At 40.7% G+C, this 22500-nt stretch overlaps 1 protein-coding gene across 2 annotated transcripts in view; it reads left to right on the forward strand.

Annotated features, from left to right (window-relative positions):
- DCAF17 (DDB1 and CUL4 associated factor 17) overlaps window positions 1–22500 on the forward strand; it is a 250177-nt gene that overhangs the window by 74030 nt on the left and 153647 nt on the right. For both annotated transcript variants that reach the window (XM_053698428.1, XM_053698427.1), the window contains exons 6-8: window positions 1193–1271; window positions 2794–2883; window positions 4768–4875. In XM_053698428.1, the coding sequence (XP_053554403.1) occupies window positions 1193–1271; window positions 2794–2883; window positions 4768–4875 (277 nt within the window). The remainder of the gene's footprint in view (window positions 1–1192; window positions 1272–2793; window positions 2884–4767; window positions 4876–22500) is intronic.

Consider the following 22500-nt stretch of genomic DNA (forward strand, 5'->3'; position numbering starts at 1 on the left):
GAGTGCATATCTCTGTCTATAACTGTCTGTGAGTGCATGTCTCTGTCTATTACTGCCTGTGTGTGAATGTCTCTGTCTATTACTGCCTATGTGTGAATGTCTCTGTCTATTACTGCCTGTGAATGCATGTCTCTGTCTATTACTGCCTGTGTATGCATGTCTCTGTCTATTACTGCCTGTGAGTGCATATCTCTGTCTATTACTGCCTGTGAGTGCATATCTCTGTCTATTACTGTCTGTGAGTGCATGTCTCTGTCAATTACTGTCTGTGAGTGCATATATCTGTCTATTACTGTCTGTGAGTGCATATCTCTGTCTATTACTGCCTGTGTGTATAGTATATTTGAAAAATAAACAGCTATTACAGTTCTTTATCAAATTATTTATGTGCAAAAGTCTCATAGACTTTAATAGTGAATTTTGTTAAAAATAATTGTTATAACTTTTCTAAATAATTGTAATAGACCCCTAAATATGTTACAAATACACCCAGTGACATATTGCAATCCTTTAGAAAATATTACCTGATGACTTTTTTGCAAAGTTCAACTTTAAAGTCTATTGGAAGTTTTGTAGATACATTTTGGATAAGAATTTAAAGGGATTGATATGCATTCAACAAATAAATATGCATAGCTATAAGAAAAGTATAAATATACTGGCAATTAGGAAAAGATATAAAGATATTTTTAGATAATATCAATATATTTGGAAAAAACATTGTAGTAGAAAAAGGACATATTTAAAGGGATAGGAAAGTCAAATTAAACCTTCATAATTCAGGATACGCCAAAACAATTTGACAATTCTATTATTCTTATTCTCTTGGTATCCATTGTTGAAAAGCATATGTACATATCCTTAGCAGCAGCAATGCACTACTAGGAGCTAACTGGTGGTTGGCCGCAACACACATTTGTCTCTTGTCATTTGCTCACCAGATGCATTCAGCTAGGTCCCAGTAGTGCACTGCTGCTTTGGAGCTGACCTCTAAATTACAGAGTGACAAGCAAGGTCTAGGAGGGGGACTTTAGAATCTGAGAGGGGGGCGCATTTTGGAAGTTTGCCTTGGGAGCCAGATTCTCTAGAAACGGCCCTGCCTGCACTCTCAAGGGGGTGATAGTTTGAACTTGTATTCTGTGTTTTGCTGGTACCACAAGATAAATGCTTTCTTTCCAATTGACCACAACAGGTACTTTGCTTGGGATCTTCCCCAGGAGACTCTAGTGCTGAAATCTATTCAAAGGAAAGCTACCACAATGCAGCAAGAGGTGAATACTTCAGAATAGTTTAACTATGTAAATTTGCTTAAATTATTCAAAGGCATAGAAAAGTCAAAATTAAACTTACATGATTCAGATAGAGCATGTTATTTAAGACACTTAAATTGACTTCTGTTTTCAAATGTCCTTTGTTCTCTAGGTATTTGTGGTTGAAAATGAATATGTACATATTCTACATTAGTGGGAGCTAGCTAGTGATTGGTGCCTGCACAAATTTGTCTCTTGTGCTTGGCTGACTAAGGACTTGATTATGAGTGGCGCGCTAACAGTTGTGTGCAAGCGAAAAGGGGTTTATCGCAGATGTTTGCGCTCGTTGGGTTATTCACGGGTATTACAAGTTGAAAGTAAATGCGATCGCTTGAGCACAACTTAAGTTAATGCGCGTCGGTTTAGCGCAATCTCAGAGCTCTGGTTAACTGCAAACCAAAAAAAGTGTCACAAACTCATCAAAAATACATTACAAAGAGCACTTGCACTGATAATAACACCATCTAATAAAAATTATATAAAAAAATATTGCACACAAAAGTTGTAAGGGCTCAAAAAAAAGCAGGCAAAGTTCTTTAACATAGAGATACATACATATACATGTCTAAAGATGTATATATGTGTGTGTGTATATATATATATATATATATATATATATATATATATATATATGCATTTATATGTGTATATTTGTATTTACAGACATACACATATAAACACACAAATACATATGTACACATACACATATATCTGAGTGCATTGGACCCCCTTGCAGTTAAGTAGATGAAAACATGTAAAAGCATATTTATGCAATATTCATATTTAATAAAAGTTTTAACTATGTATATACTGTAAATATTTCACATTCCAATGTTCTGCACATAGAGGAATATATTCTAAGTAATTCTAAATATATATATATATATATATATTTATGAATAAATAGAACATATTCTTTTATGTGAATAACATTGAAATGTGAAATATTTATATTCTCATGTCAGGTTTTGCTGTTGTTGTCTAATAAATCCAGTTATGCACAGATATATAGCAGAGTTAGCCTTGAGAAACCAGCAGGATGCTTTTTGTGTTCTGAGAATTAGAAATGTTTATAGCTAAATTACATGAAAAGGGGGCAAAATAAAGTATATTGCAAAGCTGTTTCATTACACATAACTAAACATTTTATGTAAAAGAAATTGACAGCAATTAACATGAAGTGAAAAACTGCCTTAAGGTGTGTGTGTGAGCAGAGCTATATACATACACTCCTGGCTGCTTGGCCTCTAACCTGTCTGACATTTTACTGATAAGTGACTCTCTCTCATGTTGTGTCATTCACAGAACTAGTAATGAACTAAATCTTCTCAGCTGGTACACAATATCCATGTTTTTCGTTGCTGGTTTATTTTGTGAAATGATTTTTAAAATAAAACCATTAGATTCAATTGAAGGGAGCAAAATGTGTTCTGTATAACATTAAATATATGGAAATGTAATAGTATATTTGTCTTTTTCACAGACTGGAAGCCATGGAGCAGTGCTGTTTTATCTTGCAGTATTCAGTGTTTACCCTTTTGCATTACTGGGAATAATGGAGATAAATAAAGATGTAAGATAACAAGCTACACTATTCTATATTTAAAAGGACACTAAAGTGAGTGGATGTTGTATGGCTTGTAGTGATTATAAGCTTGTAGAAGAATCTTTTCATGTCACTCACATATCACAATGTTTCTTACAATTTTTTATATTACTATTTTAAACCTACATTTTTAAGGAATTCTGGATAAAGACATGCAAATGAGATTTGTAACATGCCACCTTTTAACTCTTTAAAGGGACACTGAACGCAATTTTTTTCTTTCGTGATTCAGATAGAGCATGAAATTTTAAGCAACTTTCTTATTTTCTCCTATTATAACATGTTCTTCATTCTCTTGGTATCTTTATTTGAAATGCAAGAATGTAAGTTTAGATGTCTGCCCATTTTTGGTGAACAACCTGGGTTGTTCTTGCTGATTGGTGGATAAAAAGTGTTCTGAACCAAAAAAAAGCTTAGATGTTTTCTTTTTCAAATACAGATAGCAAGAGAACGAAGAAAAATTGATAATATGAGTAAAGACAGATGACCTTCTATTTGCCTCCTAAGGACCTTATTGTGCTTTTATGTGTACATTATAATATTGTTATGCGCTGTATGCTGGTCTACCCATCTTGTTTCCTATGCCTCTTTATAATGGCTTTTACGTCTGAGACGTCAGAATTCTTATAGTTACAAAGCATATACTCAGCTCATACATCAATTAACTTAAATTAGCCAATCCCTGTTCATACAATACAATAGTGAATTAAACATATCAATAATACACCTATAGGAGCACCGGGATTGTAGGTAAATGATATATTTATATACATTGTTTAATGTATACATATTGTATTTGCACTGTAGCAAACATGTTCTTTGTTAAAGAGATATAAAACACTTTTAGATGGTAAAATAAAATTATAAATCTTATATATAAAAAAAAACTACTATATACTTTCATTATTTATTTTGTCTAGTTTCCCTGTAATTCCATACTGAAATTGTGAGCATTTCAGTTCCTGATAGAAAAGTACAGAACACTGTTATATTCCAAACAGCCATGTCCCTTTAATATTAATATATATCTTTATCTTTACATATTCATATAGATATATATTAATATAGAACACGTTTGCTACAGTGCATTCACAATATTATAAGTAAAACACAATCGCAGTATTATGAAATATGAATATTACAAACTCAAAAATGCAATTGCAATATTGTGAAATATTGAAAAGCAAAACCACGATCGCAATATTGTGTCAGTTGAAACAAATTTTACAGGACACTGTCCCTTCAAGGCTAAAATTAAAAAATATAAGTAATGTTTTTGAAATGTGAACATATTTAGGTAATTAGTATATTTATGAAAAAATAATGAATAAAATAGCTTCCCCATATAAAAAGTGTTCCTCTCCTATATGTAAAACAATTTGCTCCATGTACTAAGCAGCACATGCAAGTCTGCTTCCCGCAATGTAAGAGGCAGAGGTCATCAGGTCGCTGCTTATTGCAATCTCTGCCACCTCTAAGTTTGCAGAGAGAAATCACGGAAAACACACTTGCTCAGGGTGATTGACATGCCCCTCTCTCAAGTGAGGGAATGGGGCTGTATTCTACACTTGCTTGAGTGTGAAATGGTACATACAGACAGCGGACTTACTTGTCCCCTGCCCGTATGCTGCAAAGCCATGTGGACAGGTTCTCAAGCTGAGAGCCTGGTCTGCACGGCGTTTAATACATGGGGCCCATAATGATAATTTTTGAGAAAGTGATGAGCCTAGTCAGCTTAAAACATACAAGCATGTAATCAAATGAATGTCCTTCTGTAAAGATTGTGTATTACTATTATTATTACGTTTTATGAATATTATCTTTTGATTATCTTCTCATGTGGTCATACAGATTTTTGGATCCAACGTTACAGATGCAATGATTTCTCACGGCATGCTCATAGTAATGCACAGTGTTGGGCTAGTGCGGATTTACAGCTTTGAGAAAATTGCTGAACAGGTGAAGAATAAGTTTTTTTTTTTTCATTTTAAATTCATCAATGTCATCTATAAATATTTGTATATTTCTAATCTACATAAGTTTTTTTTATAAATTTAATAGTTACAGTATATTTGCTAAGAAGATACATTACTTTTGAATCTTAAAACATGTAATTTCAAATACAAGAGTAATATGTGCATGCAAATTCATGCAAAATCATCTCGACTTCAAAGGGCAAGATTACAAGTGGAGCACTATTTATCACTCCTCCTTGCGCATTAACTCCACTACAAATAAGCTTTATGTGCATGTCAGGTAGTGCTCATATTACAAGTTGAAGCAAAAAGTTTTCTTTTCCTTTTATTTACCGCAATTTTATGCGGAGCTGAGCACCTCTGGCCGCCCGCGGCAAGACACTGGACCGGCCACTCCCTGCATCATGGAACACAGTGTCTCACAAGTAGATCTCGACAATTGTGCTCTCAAATATAAAAACAAGAGGGTTTATGTGTGTGTGTGCCCAGGATGTAATAACTGCATCATCAGTAATGTCACAAAGAGGGAAAATGTTTAGAGCCGCATGAGGCGACCACGCCCCCTCTCAGTACTAGAAGCCGATAGGGCAAAACATCACCAGATAGACACCCAAAACAACTGATGTCAACAAGCTTAAGTACACGAGCCAGCTCAATACCTTAACAACCAGTGTAAAATTATAAATCACATCCGAGCCACAGGTAAGTGGAACCAGAATACAGCGATAATCTAAAGAAACCACACCACAACTGAAACAAATATAACCCAAAATATTAAAGCAAAAGTAAATAAATTGTTACATTGCAACACCAGTAATTGGAACACTATCAGTAGGCTACCAAAACTGAAGGTAAACATAAATAATAAAAATAAATAAAATCAGATCAAAAGATAATACTATGTCAGAATACCAACTCTAAGAGTACTATCAACCATCCTCAAAGTCACCTGTGATTCGAAGCTTATAATATCTTGGCATTATGTCGATATCCCCGGGCTGTCAAAAAACAGATACTGGGGGTACTTTGGCCTCCATTCTAAGCAGAGACCAAAATGATAAAAAAAATAAAAAAGATTAAATGTGACTATTAACACCAAGTAGACGGGGTAAGGTGGAAATATTTTAAACCACCTTGCACTATATCTTCGATAGAGCAAAACATAACCAGAGCTCTAACCGGCATATCCATTCCATCGTGATCCCAAAGGTTCAATATACCCCATGGTATAGTAGCATAATGTCTAATAGTGATCCCAAACATAGGGAGAAATTCCACACAAATCATGATAGCTGCCTAGATTGGAAACCTGCAAAATAAACGTAAACATTATCTATCAGAGGTAACTCCTCCAATACCTAATTATAGAAATGGGTAAACATAACATGGCACGATATTCACAGGTACATAACATATGTACAATATATATAGTAGTTCAAGCAGGGACTGCACTCACTGGATTTAGATAGATAAAGTGTAAGTTATTGCATATATACACACACATTCACCAGCCACTCTATTAGGTACACCTGTTCAATTGCTTGGTAACACAAATTGCTAATCAGGCAATCACAGGGCAGCAACTCAATGCCTTTAGGCATCTAGACGTGGTGAAGATGACTTGCTGAAGTTCAAACAGAGCATCATAATAGGGAAGAAAGGGGATTTAAATTACTTTGAACGTGGCATGGTTATTGGTGCCAGACGGGCTGGTCTGAGTATTTAAAAAACTGCTGATCTACTGGGATTTTCACGCATAACCATCTCTAGGGTTTACAGAGAATGGTCTGAAAAAGAGAAAATATCCAGTGAGAGGAAGTTGTGTAGACGACAATGCCTTGTTAATGTTAGAGGAGAATGGGCAGATTGGTTCGAGATGAGAAAAAAGACAACAGTAACTCACTTGTTACAACCAAAGTATGCGAAAATACCATCTCTGAACGCACAACACATCAAGCCTTGAAGCAGATGGGCTACAGCAGCAGAACACCACACCGGGTGCCACTCCTGTCAGCTAAGAACAGGAAACTGAGGCTACAATTCGCACATGCTCACTAAAATTGGACAATAGAAGATTGGAAAAATGTTGCCTGATCTGATGAGGCTCGATATCAGCTGCGACATTCAGATGGTAGGGTCAGAATTTGGCATAAACAACATGAAAGCATGGATCTATCCTACCTTGTATCATCGGTTCAGGCTGGTGGTGGTGGTGTAATGGTGGGGGGGATATTTTCTTGGCCCCTTAGTACCAATTGAGCATCGTTTAAATGCCATGGCCTACCTAAGTATTGTTGCTGACCATGTCCATCCCTTTATGACTACAGTGTACCCATCTTCTGATGGCTACTTCCATCAGGATAATGAACCATGACACAAAGCTCAAATCTTCTCAAACTGGTTTCTTGAACATGACAATGAGTTTACAGTACTCCAATGGCCTACACAGTCACCAGATCTCAATCCAATAGAACACCTTTGGGATGGTGTTGGAACGGGAGATTTGCATCACGGATGTGCAGCTGACAAATATGCAGCAACTGCGTGATGCTATCATGTCAATATGGACCAAAATCTATGAGGATTGTTTCTGACACCTTGTTGAATCTATGCCACAAATAATTAAGGTAGTTCTGTAGGCAAAAGGGGGTCTAACCCAGTACAAGGTAGGTGTACCTAATAAAGTGGCTGGTGAGTGTATGAATGTGTGTGTATGTATGTATGTGTGTGTATATATATATATATATATATATATATATATATATATAAAATATACATACATACAACATTGTTCCTAACTTTGCAAACGCTGCTGCCATATAGTGCTAAAGGCACCTGTAGCTTATAAGCCTTCATTAATATTCACTGCATTCTGCGTATAGCATCTTACAATCGCCTCTATTTTCGTATGCATGTGTTTTTCTATTAGGGCATTAAAGTGAATGTAAAGATGAGCTTATTAGCTCAAGTCATACGATAGAAGTTAAAAAATAAATGAGATTTTTATTCATGAAATCTTTAGTGTATACTTATCTTTAGAGATATTCATCTAAACTTCAGAACAAGCCAGTCTCTGTCTTGGTGGCTGAATCATCAGCTTATTTTGAAGGGGTTTTTCTTTTCTATCGCCCTACTTGGTCTGTGATCACTACAGATTCAAGTCTTTCATGTTTGGGGACCGTCTAGGGGTCTCAAAGAGCACAAGGTTTTTCGGTCTCCTCAGGTGGTTACATATAAATGTTAAAGCTCTCTCTGCAATTTTCAGAGCCCTTCCGAGTTGGCTTCTATTGAAAATAGTCTTATCTCTGTTTCCAGACAGACAATGTCACACCTATGGCTTATGTCAATCATCATGGGGTGACTCACAGTCTCTTAGACATGAGGGGATTATCACATATTCTTTCCTGGGTAGAAATCAATTGTTGTCAAATTTCTGGAAATCAGATTTTCTCAGTCATCAGTCCTTGCAATCAGGGTATTGGCCTCTCGGTTGAATTACAAACTTCCCAGGTACTGAGCGAGGTCCATTTTTTGGTCATTTTGACTCACTTATGTCTTTCCACCACTGGTTCTTCTTCCCAGGGTGATTGCTAAGGTCAGAAACGAGGTAGAATGAGTGATTTGGATTGCTCCAGCTTGGCCTTGTGGAGTTTGGTTTGCTGATCTAGTTCAGATGTACAGTAATCCTCCTTGGCCACTTCCTCTGCATTCAGACCTTCTGTCTTAAGGTCTGTTTTTCCATCAGGATCTCAGATCTCTGAGAATCATGGCATGGAGATTGAACGGATAGTTCTTAATCATAGAGGGTTCTCTGATTCTGTTATTAAGACTTTAATACAGGCTCGTAAGCCTGTGTCAGGAATACTGCTCCACCTTTATAAGCGTATCTCTTCACTGCAAATACCACCTTTACAACTTTGCTCCACCCTCCTAACCTATTAAAGCTTTCCTCTGACGTCAGCCAGGTGCTTAGTGATTGAGAAATGTCCTGACTACTGAGTTTTTCGTATGAAGTATTCTGCTATCGTTTGAACCTTATAGTTAATAGTGACTGACTGAATTTAATCCTTCTGTTATCCCACTTGTTCATATCATCGTATCCAGCTGGACTCTTGTATCCTAAAAATTACAGAGCACCTTTCTTACTCGCACCTGTTACTCTAAAGGTGGCGGATTGAGGAACTGCATCCGCGGTGTACAACTAATCTGAGGATATATAGACTTTACCTTCCGTGAATCATCTGTGATGAATCTGCTGCGGCACTGAACTGTGTACTCCGTAACAGAGATTTCCATTAGAACTCCGCTGCTATTCTAACCGTGAATCACGGAACTACTTGCGGAGGGATCTATTCAGGCACTGTTGTCACGGAACGCTCTCCTGCAGTTTACCTACCGGGCTCGCTCCGAGCTGAAGCTTACTGTGTCTCAGAATCCTCCGGTTTGCAGGTATACTATAGCCAACTATCTCCATACCTAATCCTTACCTCCTGTATATCTGGAAGCATTTGTTTCAATAACGCAAGTTCAGTAAATACTCTGATGTTATCTTTACTCACAAAATCCAAAGCTCCACAACCAGCTGAGATTCAGAGTTAATTCTGAAGGACTTATTTCGTAACATAATCATTCCTGTTCAGTGAAGTGACATAACTGAATAATTCATTAATTCACTTTGTGCCTCAGGGGTTAACATTCATATACGTTAACTTAAAGCTAAGTGATACAAATTATAACATCCACAGTTGCTGATCCATAAAAGAGTCTGAAAAGATACAAAAGACCTACATCCTTACAGCCTGTGACCAGGAAACTGTATTATAAGTTTTAGAAAACCTTTATTTCTTGGTGTTTAGATAATGATTTTTCATGGCATTCTTTTAGAATCCCTAGGATTTTGCCATTTCTGCAAGATGGTTTGGATAAAGGTTTATCTGCCAGTTCTTTTGAAGGGTCAGATTTCAGCTCTTACTGTTATATTACAAAAGAAGATTGATAATCTTCCAGACATTCAAGGTTTTAATTTCTCCTCCTTGGAGTCTATGCATAAAGTGGATATTAAGCTTCTTTCTTGGAAGGTTTTGTTTCTTTTGGCTATCTTTTTTGCTAGCAGAGTCTCTGGGTTATCTGCTCTTTTATGTGATCCTCCTTATCTTATCTTTCATCAGTATAAGACAGTTTTAAGGACTATGTAAAAGGTATATAGGAGCGCCAAAGGCTTAGGTATACAAACAGGTTGCAAGTATAAATACACCACTGTGTTATCAGGGTGTGTCTAAAGTGCAATATCCCAACAAGCAATAGGACAAGCAATAAATCTTGGGACTAATGGATTAAAAATTAAGATCTAATATTTAATCAACATAAGTTAAAATCATAAAAACATGGCAGACCAATTATACAAATAAGAAAGATCAGATTAGTTAAAAAACAATTTAGACAATGAAAGAAGTGGATTTTAATTAATCCATACACTATACTGATAAGTGGATGAATATCCAAGAAGAGCTAAGCGATAAGCACCATGAAAAGTCAATTTGTAGTTAGAAAAAATCTAGTATGTAAAAATAAGTGATAAACCACATACAAAATCAATGTGTGCCTTAAAAGGATCTCTTTAAAAATCTAGTGGTCAAAAATGTGAGTATCCCCAAAAAAGAGGGTACAGAATAAATACCGGTATAATCAAAAATAGTGTAAAAATATGTGAAAATACAAATATCAGTGATAAAAACTACAAAAAAACAGTGATAATATTTGTCAGTGTAGAAAGTTAACTAAACACATTAAACCAATTTATAAAAAACATAGCCCATGGGTGTCTAATATAAAAATAGCCTTAAATGTTAATAAAGTTTAAATCAGATGATGTTAATCAATTGATGTAAAAACAGAATTTATGTTTACCTGATAAATTTCTTTCTCCAACGGTGTGTCCGGTCCACGGCGTCATCCTTACTTGTGGGATATTCTCTTCCCCAACAGGAAATGGCAAAGAGCCCAGCAAAGCTGGTCACATGATCCCTCCTAGGCTCCGCCTACCCCAGTCATTCGACCGACGTTAAGGAGGAATATTTGCATAGGAGAAACCATATGGTACCGTGGTGACTGTAGTTAAAGAAAATAAAATATCAGACCTGATTAAAAAAACCAGGGCGGGCCGTGGACCGGACACACCGTTGGAGAAAGAAATTTATCAGGTAAACATAAATTCTGTTTTCTCCAACATAGGTGTGTCCGGTCCACGGCGTCATCCTTACTTGTGGGAACCAATACCAAAGCTTTAGGACACGGATGAAGGGAGGGAGCAAATCAGGTCACCTAAATGGAAGGCACCACGGCTTGCAAAACCTTTCTCCCAAAAATAGCCTCAGAAGAAGCAAAAGTATCAAACTTGTAAAATTTGGTAAAAGTGTGCAGTGAAGACCAAGTCGCTGCCCTACATATCTGATCAACAGAAGCCTCGTTCTTGAAGGCCCATGTGGAAGCCACAGCCCTAGTGGAATGAGCTGTGATTCTTTCGGGAGGCTGCCGTCCGGCAGTCTCGTAAGCCAATCTGATGATGCTTTTAATCCAAAAAGAGAGAGAGGTAGAAGTTGCTTTTTGACCTCTCCTTTTACCTGAATAAACAACAAACAAGGAAGATGTTTGTCTAAAATCCTTTGTAGCATCTAAATAGAATTTTAGAGCGCGAACAACATCCAAATTGTGCAACAAACGTTCCTTCTTTGAAACTGGTTTTGGACACAGAGAAGGTACGATAATCTCCTGGTTAATGTTTTTGTTAGAAACAACTTTTGGAAGAAAACCAGGTTTAGTACGTAAAACCACCTTATCTGCATGGAACACCAGATAAGGAGGAGAACACTGCAGAGCAGATAATTCTGAGACTCTTCTAGCAGAAGAAATCGCAACTAAAAACAAAACTTTCCAAGATAATAACTTAATATCAACGGAATGTAAGGGTTCAAACGGAACCCCCTGAAGAACTGAAAGAACTAAATTGAGACTCCAAGGAGGAGTCAAAGGTTTGTAAACAGGCTTGATTCTAACCAGAGCCTGAACAAAGGCTTGAACATCTGGCACAGCTGCCAGCTTTTTGTGAAGTAATACCGACAAGGCAGAAATCTGTCCCTTCAGGGAACTTGCAGATAATCCTTTTTCCAATCCTTCTTGAAGGAAGGATAGAATCCTAGGAATCTTAACCTTGTCCCAAGGGAATCCTTTAGATTCACACCAACAGATATATTTTTTCCAAATTTTGTGGTAAATCTTTCTAGTCACAGGCTTTCTGGCCTGAACAAGAGTATCGATAACAGAATCTGAGAATCCTCGCTTCGATAAAATCAAGCGTTCAATCTCCAAGCAGTCAGCTGGAGTGAAACCAGATTCGGATGTTCGAACGGACCCTGAACAAGAAGGTCTCGTCTCAAAGGTAGCTTCCAAGGTGGAGCCGATGACATATTCACCAGATCTGCATACCAAGTCCTGCGTGGCCACGCAGGAGCTATCAAGATCACCGACGCCCTCTCCTGCTTGATCCTGGCTATCAGCCTGGGGATGAGAGGAAATGGCGGGAACACATAAGCTAGTTTGAAGGTCCAAGGTGCTACTAGTGCATCCACTAGAGCCGCCTTGGGATCCCTGGATCTGGCCCCGTAGCAAGGAACTTTGAAGTTCTGACGAGAGGCCATCAGATCCATGTCTGGAATGCCCCACAGGTGAGTGACTTGGGCAAAGATTTCCGGATGGAGTTCCCACTCCCCCGGATGCAATGTCTGCCGACTCAGAAAATCCGCTTCCCAATTTTCCACTCCTGGGATGTGGATAGCAGACAGGTGGCAGGAGTGAGACTCCGCCCAAAGAATAATTTTGGTTACTTCTTCCATCGCTAGGGAACTCCTTGTTCCCCCCTGATGGTTGATGTACGCAACAGTCGTCATGTTGTCTGATTGAAACCGTATGAACCTGGTCCTCGCAAGCTGGGGCCAGGCCTGGAGAGCATTGAATATCGCTCTCAGTTCCAGAATATTTATCGGTAGAAGAGATTCTTCCCGAGACCAAAGACCCTGAGCTTTCAGGGATCCCCAGACCGCGCCCCAGCCTATCAGACTGGCGTCGGTCGTGACAATGACCCACTCTGGTCTGTGGAACATCATCCCTTGAGACAGATTGTCCAGGGACAGCCACCAACGGAGTGAGTCTCTGGTTCTCTGATTTACTTGTATCTTCGGAGACAAGTCTGTATAGTCCCCATTCCACTGACTGAGCATGCACAGTTGTAATGGTCTTAGATGAATGCGCGCAAAAGGAACTATGTCCATCGCCGCCACCATCAACCCGATCACTTCCATGCACTGAGCTATGGAAGGAAGAGGAACGGAATGAAGTATCCGACAAGAGTCCAGAAGCTTTGTTTTTCTGGCCTCTGTTAGAAAGATCCTCATTTCTAAGGAGTCTATAATTGTTCCCAAGAAGGGAACCCTTGTTGACGGGGATAGAGAACTCTTTTCCACGTTCACTTTCCAGCCGTGAGATCTGAGAAAGGCCAGGACAATGTCCGTGTGAGCCTTTGCTTGAGGAAGGGACGACGCTTGAATCAGAATGTCGTCCAGGTAAGGTACTACTGCAATGCCCCTTGGTCTTAGCACCGCTAGAAGGGACCCTAGTACCTTTGTGAAAATCCTTGGAGCAGTGGCTAATCCGAAAGGAAGCGCCACGAACTGGTAATGTTTGTCCAGGAATGCAAACCTTAGGAACCGATGATGTTCCTTGTGGATAGGAATATGTAGATACGCATCCTTTAAATCCACCGTGGTCATGAATTGACCTTCCTGGATGGAAGGAAGGATAGTTCGAATGGTTTCCATCTTGAACGATGGGACCTTGAGAAATTTGTTTAAGATCTTGAGATCTAGGATTGGTCTGAACGTTCCCTCTTTTTTGGGAACTATGAACAGATTGGAGTAGAACCCCATCCCTTGTTCTCTTAATGGAACAGGATGAATCACTCCCATTTTTAACAGGTCTTCTACACAATGTAAGAACGCCTGTCTTTTTATGTGGTCTGAAGACAACTGCGACCTGTGGAACCTCCCCCTTGGGGGAAGTCCCTTGAATTCCAGAAGATAACCCTGGGAGACTATTTCTAGCGCCCAAGGATCCAGAACATCTCTTGCCCAAGCCTGAGCGAAGAGAGAGAGTCTGCCCCCCACCAGATCCGGTCCCGGATCGGGGGCCAATATTTCATGCTGTCTTGGTAGCAGTGGCAGGTTTCTTGGCCTGCTTTCCCTTGTTCCAGCCTTGCATTGGTCTCCAAGCTGGCTTGGCCTGAGAAGTATTACCCTCTTGCTTAGAGGACGTAGCACCTTGGGCTGGTCCGTTTTTACGAAAGGGACGAAAATTAGGTCTATTTTTTGCCTTGAAAGGCCGATCCTGAGGAAGGGCGTGGCCCTTACCCCCAGTGATATCAGAGATAATCTCCTTCAAGTCAGGACCAAACAACGTTTTCCCCTTGAAAGGAATGTTTAGTAGCTTGTTCTTGGAAGACGCATCAGCCGACCAAGATTTCAACCAAAGCGCTCTGCGCGCCACAATAGCAAACCCAGAGTTCTTAGCCGCTAACTTAGCCAATTGCAAAGAGGCGTCTAGAGTGAAAGAATTAGCCAATTTGAGAGCATTGATTCTGTCCATAATCTCCTCATAAGGAGGAGAGTCACTATCGAGCACCTTAAGCAGTTCATCAAACCAGAAATATGCGGCAGTAGTGACAGGGACAATGCATGAAATGGGTTGTAGAAGGTAACCCTGCTGAACAAACATCTTTTTAAGCAAACCTTCTAATTTTTTATCCATAGGATCTTTGAAAGCACAACTATCCTCTATGGGAATAGTGGTGCGTTTGTTTAAAGTAGAAACCGCTCCCTCGACCTTGGGGACTGACTGCCATAAGTCCTTTCTGGGGTCGACCATAGGAAACAATTTTTTAAATATGGGGGGAGGGACGAAAGGAATACCGGGCCTTTCCCATTCTTTATTAACAATGTCCGCCACCCGCTTGGGTATAGGAAAAGCTTCTGGGAGCCCCGGCACCTCTAGGAACTTGTCCATTTTACATAGTTTCTCTGGGATGACTAAATTTTCACAATCATCCAGAGTGGATAATACCTCCTTAAGCAAAAAGCGGAGATGTTCCAATTTAAATTTAAATGTAATCACATCAGATTCAGCCTGCTGAGAAATGTTCCCTAAATCAGTAATTTCTCCCTCAGACAAAACCTCCCTGGCCCCCTCAGATTGGGTTAGGGGCCCTTCAGAGATATTAATATCAGCGTCGTCATGCTCTTCAGTAACTAAAACAGAGCAGCCACGCTTACGCTGACAAGGGTTCATTTTGGCTAAAATGTTTTTGACAGAATTATCCATTACAGCCGTTAATTGTTGCATAGTAAGGAGTATTGGCGCGCTAGATGTACTAGGGGCCTCCTGAGTGGGCAAGACTCGTGTAGACGAAGGAGGGAATGATGCAGTACCATGCTTACTCCCCTCACTTGAGGAATCATCTTGGGCATCATTGTCATTATCACATAAATCACATTTATTTAAATGAATAGGAATCCTGGCTTCCCCACATTCAGAACACAGTCTATCTGGTAGTTCAGACATGTTAAACAGGCATAAACTTGATCAGAAAGTACAAAAAACGTTTTAAAATAAAACCGTTACTGTCACTTTAAATTTTAAACTGAACACACTTTATTACTGCAATTGCGAAAAAACATGAAGGAATTGTTCAAAATTCACCAAATTTTCACCACAGCGTCTTAAAGCCTTGAAAATATTGCACACCAATTTTGGAAGCTTTAACCCTTAAAATAACGGAACCGGAGCCGTTTTAAGCTTTAAACCCCTTTACAGTCCCTGGTATCTGCTTTGCTGAGACCCAACCAAACCCAAAGGGGAATACGATACCAAATGACGCCTTCAGAAGTCTTTTATAAGTATCAGAGCTCCTCTCACATGCGACTGCATGCCATGCCTCTCAAAAACAAGTGCGCAACACCGGCGCGAAAATGAGACTCTGCCTATGCTTTGGGAAAGCCCCTAAAGAATAAGGTGTCTAAAACAGTGCCTGCCGATATTATTATATCAAAATACCCAGATAAAATGATTCCTCAAGGCTAAATATGTGTTAATAATCAATCGATTTAGCCCAGAAAAAGTCTACAGTTTAAATAAGCCCTTGTGAAGCCCTTATTTACAATCGTAATAAACATGGCTTACCGGATCCCATAGGGAAAATGACAGCTTCCAGCATTACATCGTCTTGTTAGAATGTGTCATACCTCAAGCAGCAAGGGACTGCAAACTGTTCCCCCAACTGAAGTTAATTGCTCTCAACAGTCCTGTGTGGAACAGCCATGGATTTTAGTTACGGTTGCTAAAATCATTTTCCTCATACAAACAGAATTCTTCATCTCTTTTCTGTTTCTGAGTAAATAGTACGTACCAGCACTATTTGAAAATAACAAACTCTTGATTGAATAATGAAAAACTACAGTTAAACACTAAAAAACTCTAAGCCATCTCCGTGGAGATGTTGCCTGTACAACGGCAAAGAGAATGACTGGGGTAGGCGGAGCCTAGGAGGGATCATGTGACCAGCTTTGCTGGGCTCTTTGCCATTTCCTGTTGGGGAAGAGAATATCCCACAAGTAAGGATGACGCCGTGGACCGGACACACCTATGTTGGAGAAATTATATTATAAACAAATGAGTAAACAATGCTGTTAGAATATCCAATGGTGATCCGGTTGGATCTAACTAGCCAAATTGTCCAAAATAAAGTCCCAGTTTATAATAGAATCCAAGTGTAACTGAGTCCAGGTTGTAAACAACGGTTAATACCATCCAGTCCTGTGTCCCAATCCGAAGTCAAGACAAAGACCTATAGAAAGAGATAAAAAACGCTATACAAAAATGCCTTTGGGATAGAGTCTCTTGGTAAATTGACTCACCCAAATGCCGTGGTCCTAGGAGTATGTTGAGCCTCACAAATCTTATTCAAACTTTGTCTACGCGTTTCAGCCCTATGTTAGGTCCTTTTTCAAGACATATTGAGGCTCAAGAGATACTAATGCAAAACAGAATGAGAAGCAGTCTGCCAAGAACGAACAGCAGCATCAATAGCTTGTTCTATGGCCCGGTTACCACCTGGTAGTAGCTTCTTTCTGCCCAATTGTGCTTTTCACAGAGGAAAACTTTCCTGTAGTATATCAGTCTGATTCCGCCGACATGGTCAGTCCAGCCCCGAAATACCAGGCAATTCTCCTCTGAACAAGGAACATGGCAACCCCAGACGATCGTTTCGGCCTCCTTTGGGCCTCGTCAGTGAGGTGCAGCCATATCCCTCTAAGCACATTGGGCAAGGAGTCCACGTCTGGTTTCCCCCATCACCCTTAGGGAGACTATCCCCAGGGTCATATTTACATATGCAAAACAGAATGAGAAGCAGTCTGCCAGGAACGAACAGCAGCATCAATAGCTTGTTCTATGGCCCGGTTACCACCTGGTAGTAGCTTCTTTCTGCCCAATTGTGCTTTTCACAGAGGAAAACTTTCCTGTAGTATATCAGTCTGATTCCGCCGACATGGTCAGTCCAGCCCCGAAATACCAGGCAATTCTCCTCTGAACAAGGAACATGACAACCCCAGCCGATCGTTTCGGCCTCCTTTGGGCCTCGTCAGTGAGGTGCAGCCATATCCCTCTAAGCACATTGGGCAAGGAGTCCACGTCTGGTTTCCCCCATCACCCTTAGGGAGACTATCCCCAGGGTCATATTTACATATGCAAAACAGAATGAGAAGCAGTCTGCCAGGAACGAACAGCAGCATCAATAGCTTGTTCTATGGCCCGGTTACCACCTGGTAGTAGCTTCTTTCTGCCCAATTGTGCTTTTCACAGAGGAAAACTTTCCTGTAGTATATCAGTCTGATTCCGCCGACATGGTCAGTCCAGCCCCGAAATACCAGGCAATTCTCCTCTGAACAAGGAACATGACAACCCCAGACGATCGTTTCGGCCTCCTTTGGGCCTCGTCAGTGAGGTGCAGCCATATCCCTCTAAGCACATTGGGCAAGGAGTCCACGTCTGGTTTCCCCCATCACCCTTAGGGAGACTATCCCCAGGGTCATATTTACATATGCAAAACAGAATGAGAAGCAGTCTGCCAGGAACGAACAGCAGCATCAATAGCTTGTTCTATGGCCCGGTTACCACCTGGTAGTAGCTTCTTTCTGCCCAATTGTGCTTTTCACAGAGGAAAACTTTCCTGTAGTATATCAGTCTGATTCCGCCGACATGGTCAGTCCAGCCCCGAAATACCAGGCAATTCTCCTCTGAACAAGGAACATGACAACCCCAGACGATCGTTTCGGCCTCCTTTGGGCCTCGTCAGTGAGGTGCAGCCATATCCCTCTAAGCACATTGGGCAAGGAGTCCACGTCTGGTTTCCCCCATCACCCTTATGGAGACTATCCCCAAGGTCATATTTACATATGCAAAACAGAATGAGAAGCAGTCTGCCAGGAACGAACAGCAGCATCAATAGCTTGTTCTATGGCCCGGTTACCACCTGATAGTAGCTTCTTTCTGCCCAATTGTGCTTTTCACAGAGGAAAACTTTCCTCTCGTATATCAGTCTGATTCCGCCGACATGGTCAGTCCAGCTCCGAAATACCAGGCAATTCTCCTCTGAACAAGGAACATGACAACCCCAGACGATCGTTTCGACCTCCTTTGGGCCTCGTCAGTGAGGTGCAGCCATATCCCTCTAAGCACATTGGGCAAGGAGTCCACGTCTGGTTTCCCCCATCACCCTTAGGGAGACTATCCCCAGGGTCATATTTACATATGCAAAACAGAATGAGAAGCAGTCTGCCAGGAACGAACAGCAGCATCAATAGCTTGTTCTATGGCCCGGTTACCACCTGGTAGTAGCTTCTTTCTGCCCAATTGTGCTTTTCACAGAGGAAAACTTTCCTGTAGAATATCAGTCTGATTCCGCCGACATGGTCAGTCCAGCCCCGAAATACCAGGCAATTCTCCTCTGAACAAGGAACATGACAACCCCAGCCGATCGTTTCGGCCTCCTTTGGGCCTCGTCAGTGAGGTGCAGCCATATCCCTCTAAGCACATTGGGCAAGGAGTCCACGTCTGGTTTCCCCCATCACCCTTAGGGAGACTATCCCCAGGGTCATATTTACATATGCAAAACAGAATGAGAAGCAGTCTGCCAGGAACGAACAGCAGCATCAATAACTTGTTCTATGGCCCGGTTACCACCTGGTAGTAGCTTCTTTCTGCCCAATTGTGCTTTTCACAGAGGAAAACTTTCCTGTAGTATATCAGTCTGATTCCGCCGACATGGTCAGTCCAGCCCCGAAATACCAGGCAATTCTCCTCTGAACAAGGAACATGACAACCCCAGACGATCGTTTCGGCCTCCTTTGGGCCTCGTCAGTGAGGTGCAGCCATATCCCTCTAAGCACATTGGGCAAGGAGTCCACGTCTGGTTTCCCCCATCACCCTTAGGGAGACTATCCCCAGGGTCATATTTACATATGCAAAACAGAATGAGAAGCAGTCTGCCAGGAACGAACAGCAGCATCAATAGCTTGTTCTATGGCCCGGTTACCACCTGATAGTAGCTTCTTTCTGCCCAATTGTGCTTTTCACAGAGGAAAACTTTCCTCTCGTATATCAGTCTGATTCCGCCGACATGGTCAGTCCAGCTCCGAAATACCAGGCAATTCTCCTCTGAACAAGGAACATGACAACCCCAGACGATCGTTTCGACCTCCTTTGGGCCTCGTCAGTGAGGTGCAGCCATATCCCTCTAAGCACATTGGGCAAGGAGTCCACGTCTGGTTTCCCCCATCACCCTTAGGGAGACTATCCCCAGGGTCATATTTACATATGCAAAACAGAATGAGAAGCAGTCTGCCAGGAACGAACAGCAGCATCAATAGCTTGTTCTATGGCCCGGTTACCACCTGGTAGTAGCTTCTTTCTGCCCAATTGTGCTTTTCACAGAGGAAAACTTTCCTGTAGTATGTCAGTCTGATTCCGCCGACATGGTCAGTCCAGCCCCGAAATACCAGGCAATTCTCCTCTGAACAAGGAACATGACAACCCCAGACGATCGTTTCGACCTCCTTTGGGCCTCGTCAGTGAGGTGCAGCCATATCCCTCTAAGCACATTGGGCAAGGAGTCCACGTCTGGTTTCCCCCATCACCCTTAGGGAGACTATCCCCAGGGTCATATTTACATATGCAAAACAGAATGAGAAGCAGTCTGCCAGGAACGAACAGCAGCATCAATAGCTTGTTCTATGGCCCGGTTACCACCTGGTAGTAGCTTCTTTCTGCCCAATTGTGCTTTTCACAGAGGAAAACTTTCCTGTAGTATATCAGTCTGATTCCGCCGACATGGTCAGTCCAGCCCCGAAATACCAGGCAATTCTCCTCTGAACAAGGAACATGACAACCCCAGCCGATCGTTTCGGCCTCCTTTGGGCCTCGTCAGTGAGGTGCAGCCATATCCCTCTAAGCACATTGGGCAAGGAGTCCACGTCTGGTTTCCCCCATCACCCTTAGGGAGACTATCCCCAGGGTCATATTTACATATGCAAAACAGAATGAGAAGCAGTCTGCCAGGAACGAACAGCAGCATCAATAGCTTGTTCTATGGCCCGGTTACCACCTGGTAGTAGCTTCTTTCTGCCCAATTGTGCTTTTCACAGAGGAAAACTTTCCTGTAGTATATCAGTCTGATTCCGCCGACATGGTCAGTCCAGCCCCGAAATACCAGGCAATTCTCCTCTGAACAAGGAACATGACAACCCCAGCCGATCGTTTCGGCCTCCTTTGGGCCTCGTCAGTGAGGTGCAGCCATATCCCTCTAAGCACATTGGGCAAGGAGTCCACGTCTGGTTTCCCCCATCACCCTTAGGGAGACTATCCCCAGGGTCATATTTACATATGCAAAACAGAATGAGAAGCAGTCTGCCAGGAACGAACAGCAGCATCAATAGCTTGTTCTATGGCCCGGTTACCACCTGGTAGTAGCTTCTTTCTGCCCAATTGTGCTTTTCACAGAGGAAAACTTTCCTGTAGTATATCAGTCTGATTCCGCCGACATGGTCAGTCCAGCCCCGAAATACCAGGCAATTCTCCTCTGAATAAGGAACATGACAACCCCAGACGATCGTTTCGGTATATAACCTTATATACATGAGATTGAAGGAGTAAATTGTATTTTTGGCGCCATATTTGGTACTGCCACAACAATCGGAACTACCGCCGAGTTTACCGCACATCCGTTTCCTTAACCGGATGTTATGTCCGGTACTTCCGGTTGTACGCGGCCATTTTGGTAGTGGGCATATTCAAAGGGCAGCTGATAACGACACTGATGAATATACTATATATGGATATTTATTATGATTTAATCCAATGCTCATAGTGATACTTAATATCTTAGAAATATTATCCGAGGAATATACTTAAAAAATTAGCATATAGATGACCTGATTTTACAAACTAATTATGTTAATATGGGTATATAAGAAATTGACTAATAAAGAATTAGATATATATTGGGTATCTACCTACATACTAGATTTTCTAATTTTAAAAAAAATTATATATACTAGATGTTAACAACCTTATCTTAATTTTGGTTATTCTTTATCTTATGGGGATTTTAGGCTCAAAATACTCCAGGACTTACATAATAAACATGTTCTCTTTATGTTACACTAAAAATGAAAATATCCATATTCTCTCTATGTTACACTCAAATTAAAGTTAAAATTAGAATAAGATTTAAAATCACAGACAGTAATCATCCTTGGCCACTTCCTCTGCATTCAGACCTTCTGTCTTAAGGTCTGTTTTTCCATCAGGATCTCAGATCTCTGAGCATGATGGCATGGAGATTGAACGGATAGTTCTTAAACATAGAGGGTTCTCTGATTCTGTTATTAAGACTTTAATACAGGCTCGTAAGCCTGTGACCAGGAAACTGTATTATAAGGTTTAGAAAACCTTTATTTCTTGGTATTTAGATAATGATTTTTCATGGCAATATTGGTCAGGAAATTGTTGTCCCTTCTTTGTGTTCTAATCCCAAAAATGCTTCAGAGAGATGTTTGCATAATTTGGGTGTTGTTAGAGCATTGAAGTATTATGTTAACACTTCTTACGATTTTAGGCAAACTTCTAGTTTGTTTGTTCACCTTTCTTGTTCTACAAAAGGACAGAAAGTTTCTGCTGTTTATTTGTCCTCTTGATTGAAACTTCTGATTCATAAGGCTTAATTGGAGGCAGGTCAGCCTCCCCCTAAACGGATTACTGCTCATTCTTCAAGATCAATTGCTACTTCTTGGCTTTTCAAGAATGAGGCTTCTGTTGATTAAATTTGCAGCTTGATTTATTTCTGTCTATTGATTATTTTTAATTACATAAAAAAACTTTTATGCCCTTTTTGCGTTCTTTTGGGGTTGTGGATTTAGTTTCTCATTGAAGAAAGATGTTTCTTAAATCC

The sequence above is a fragment of the Bombina bombina genome, chromosome 1 (genome assembly GCF_027579735.1).
Source record: "Bombina bombina isolate aBomBom1 chromosome 1, aBomBom1.pri, whole genome shotgun sequence".
In the NCBI taxonomy this organism is placed as follows: domain Eukaryota; kingdom Metazoa; phylum Chordata; class Amphibia; order Anura; family Bombinatoridae; genus Bombina; species Bombina bombina.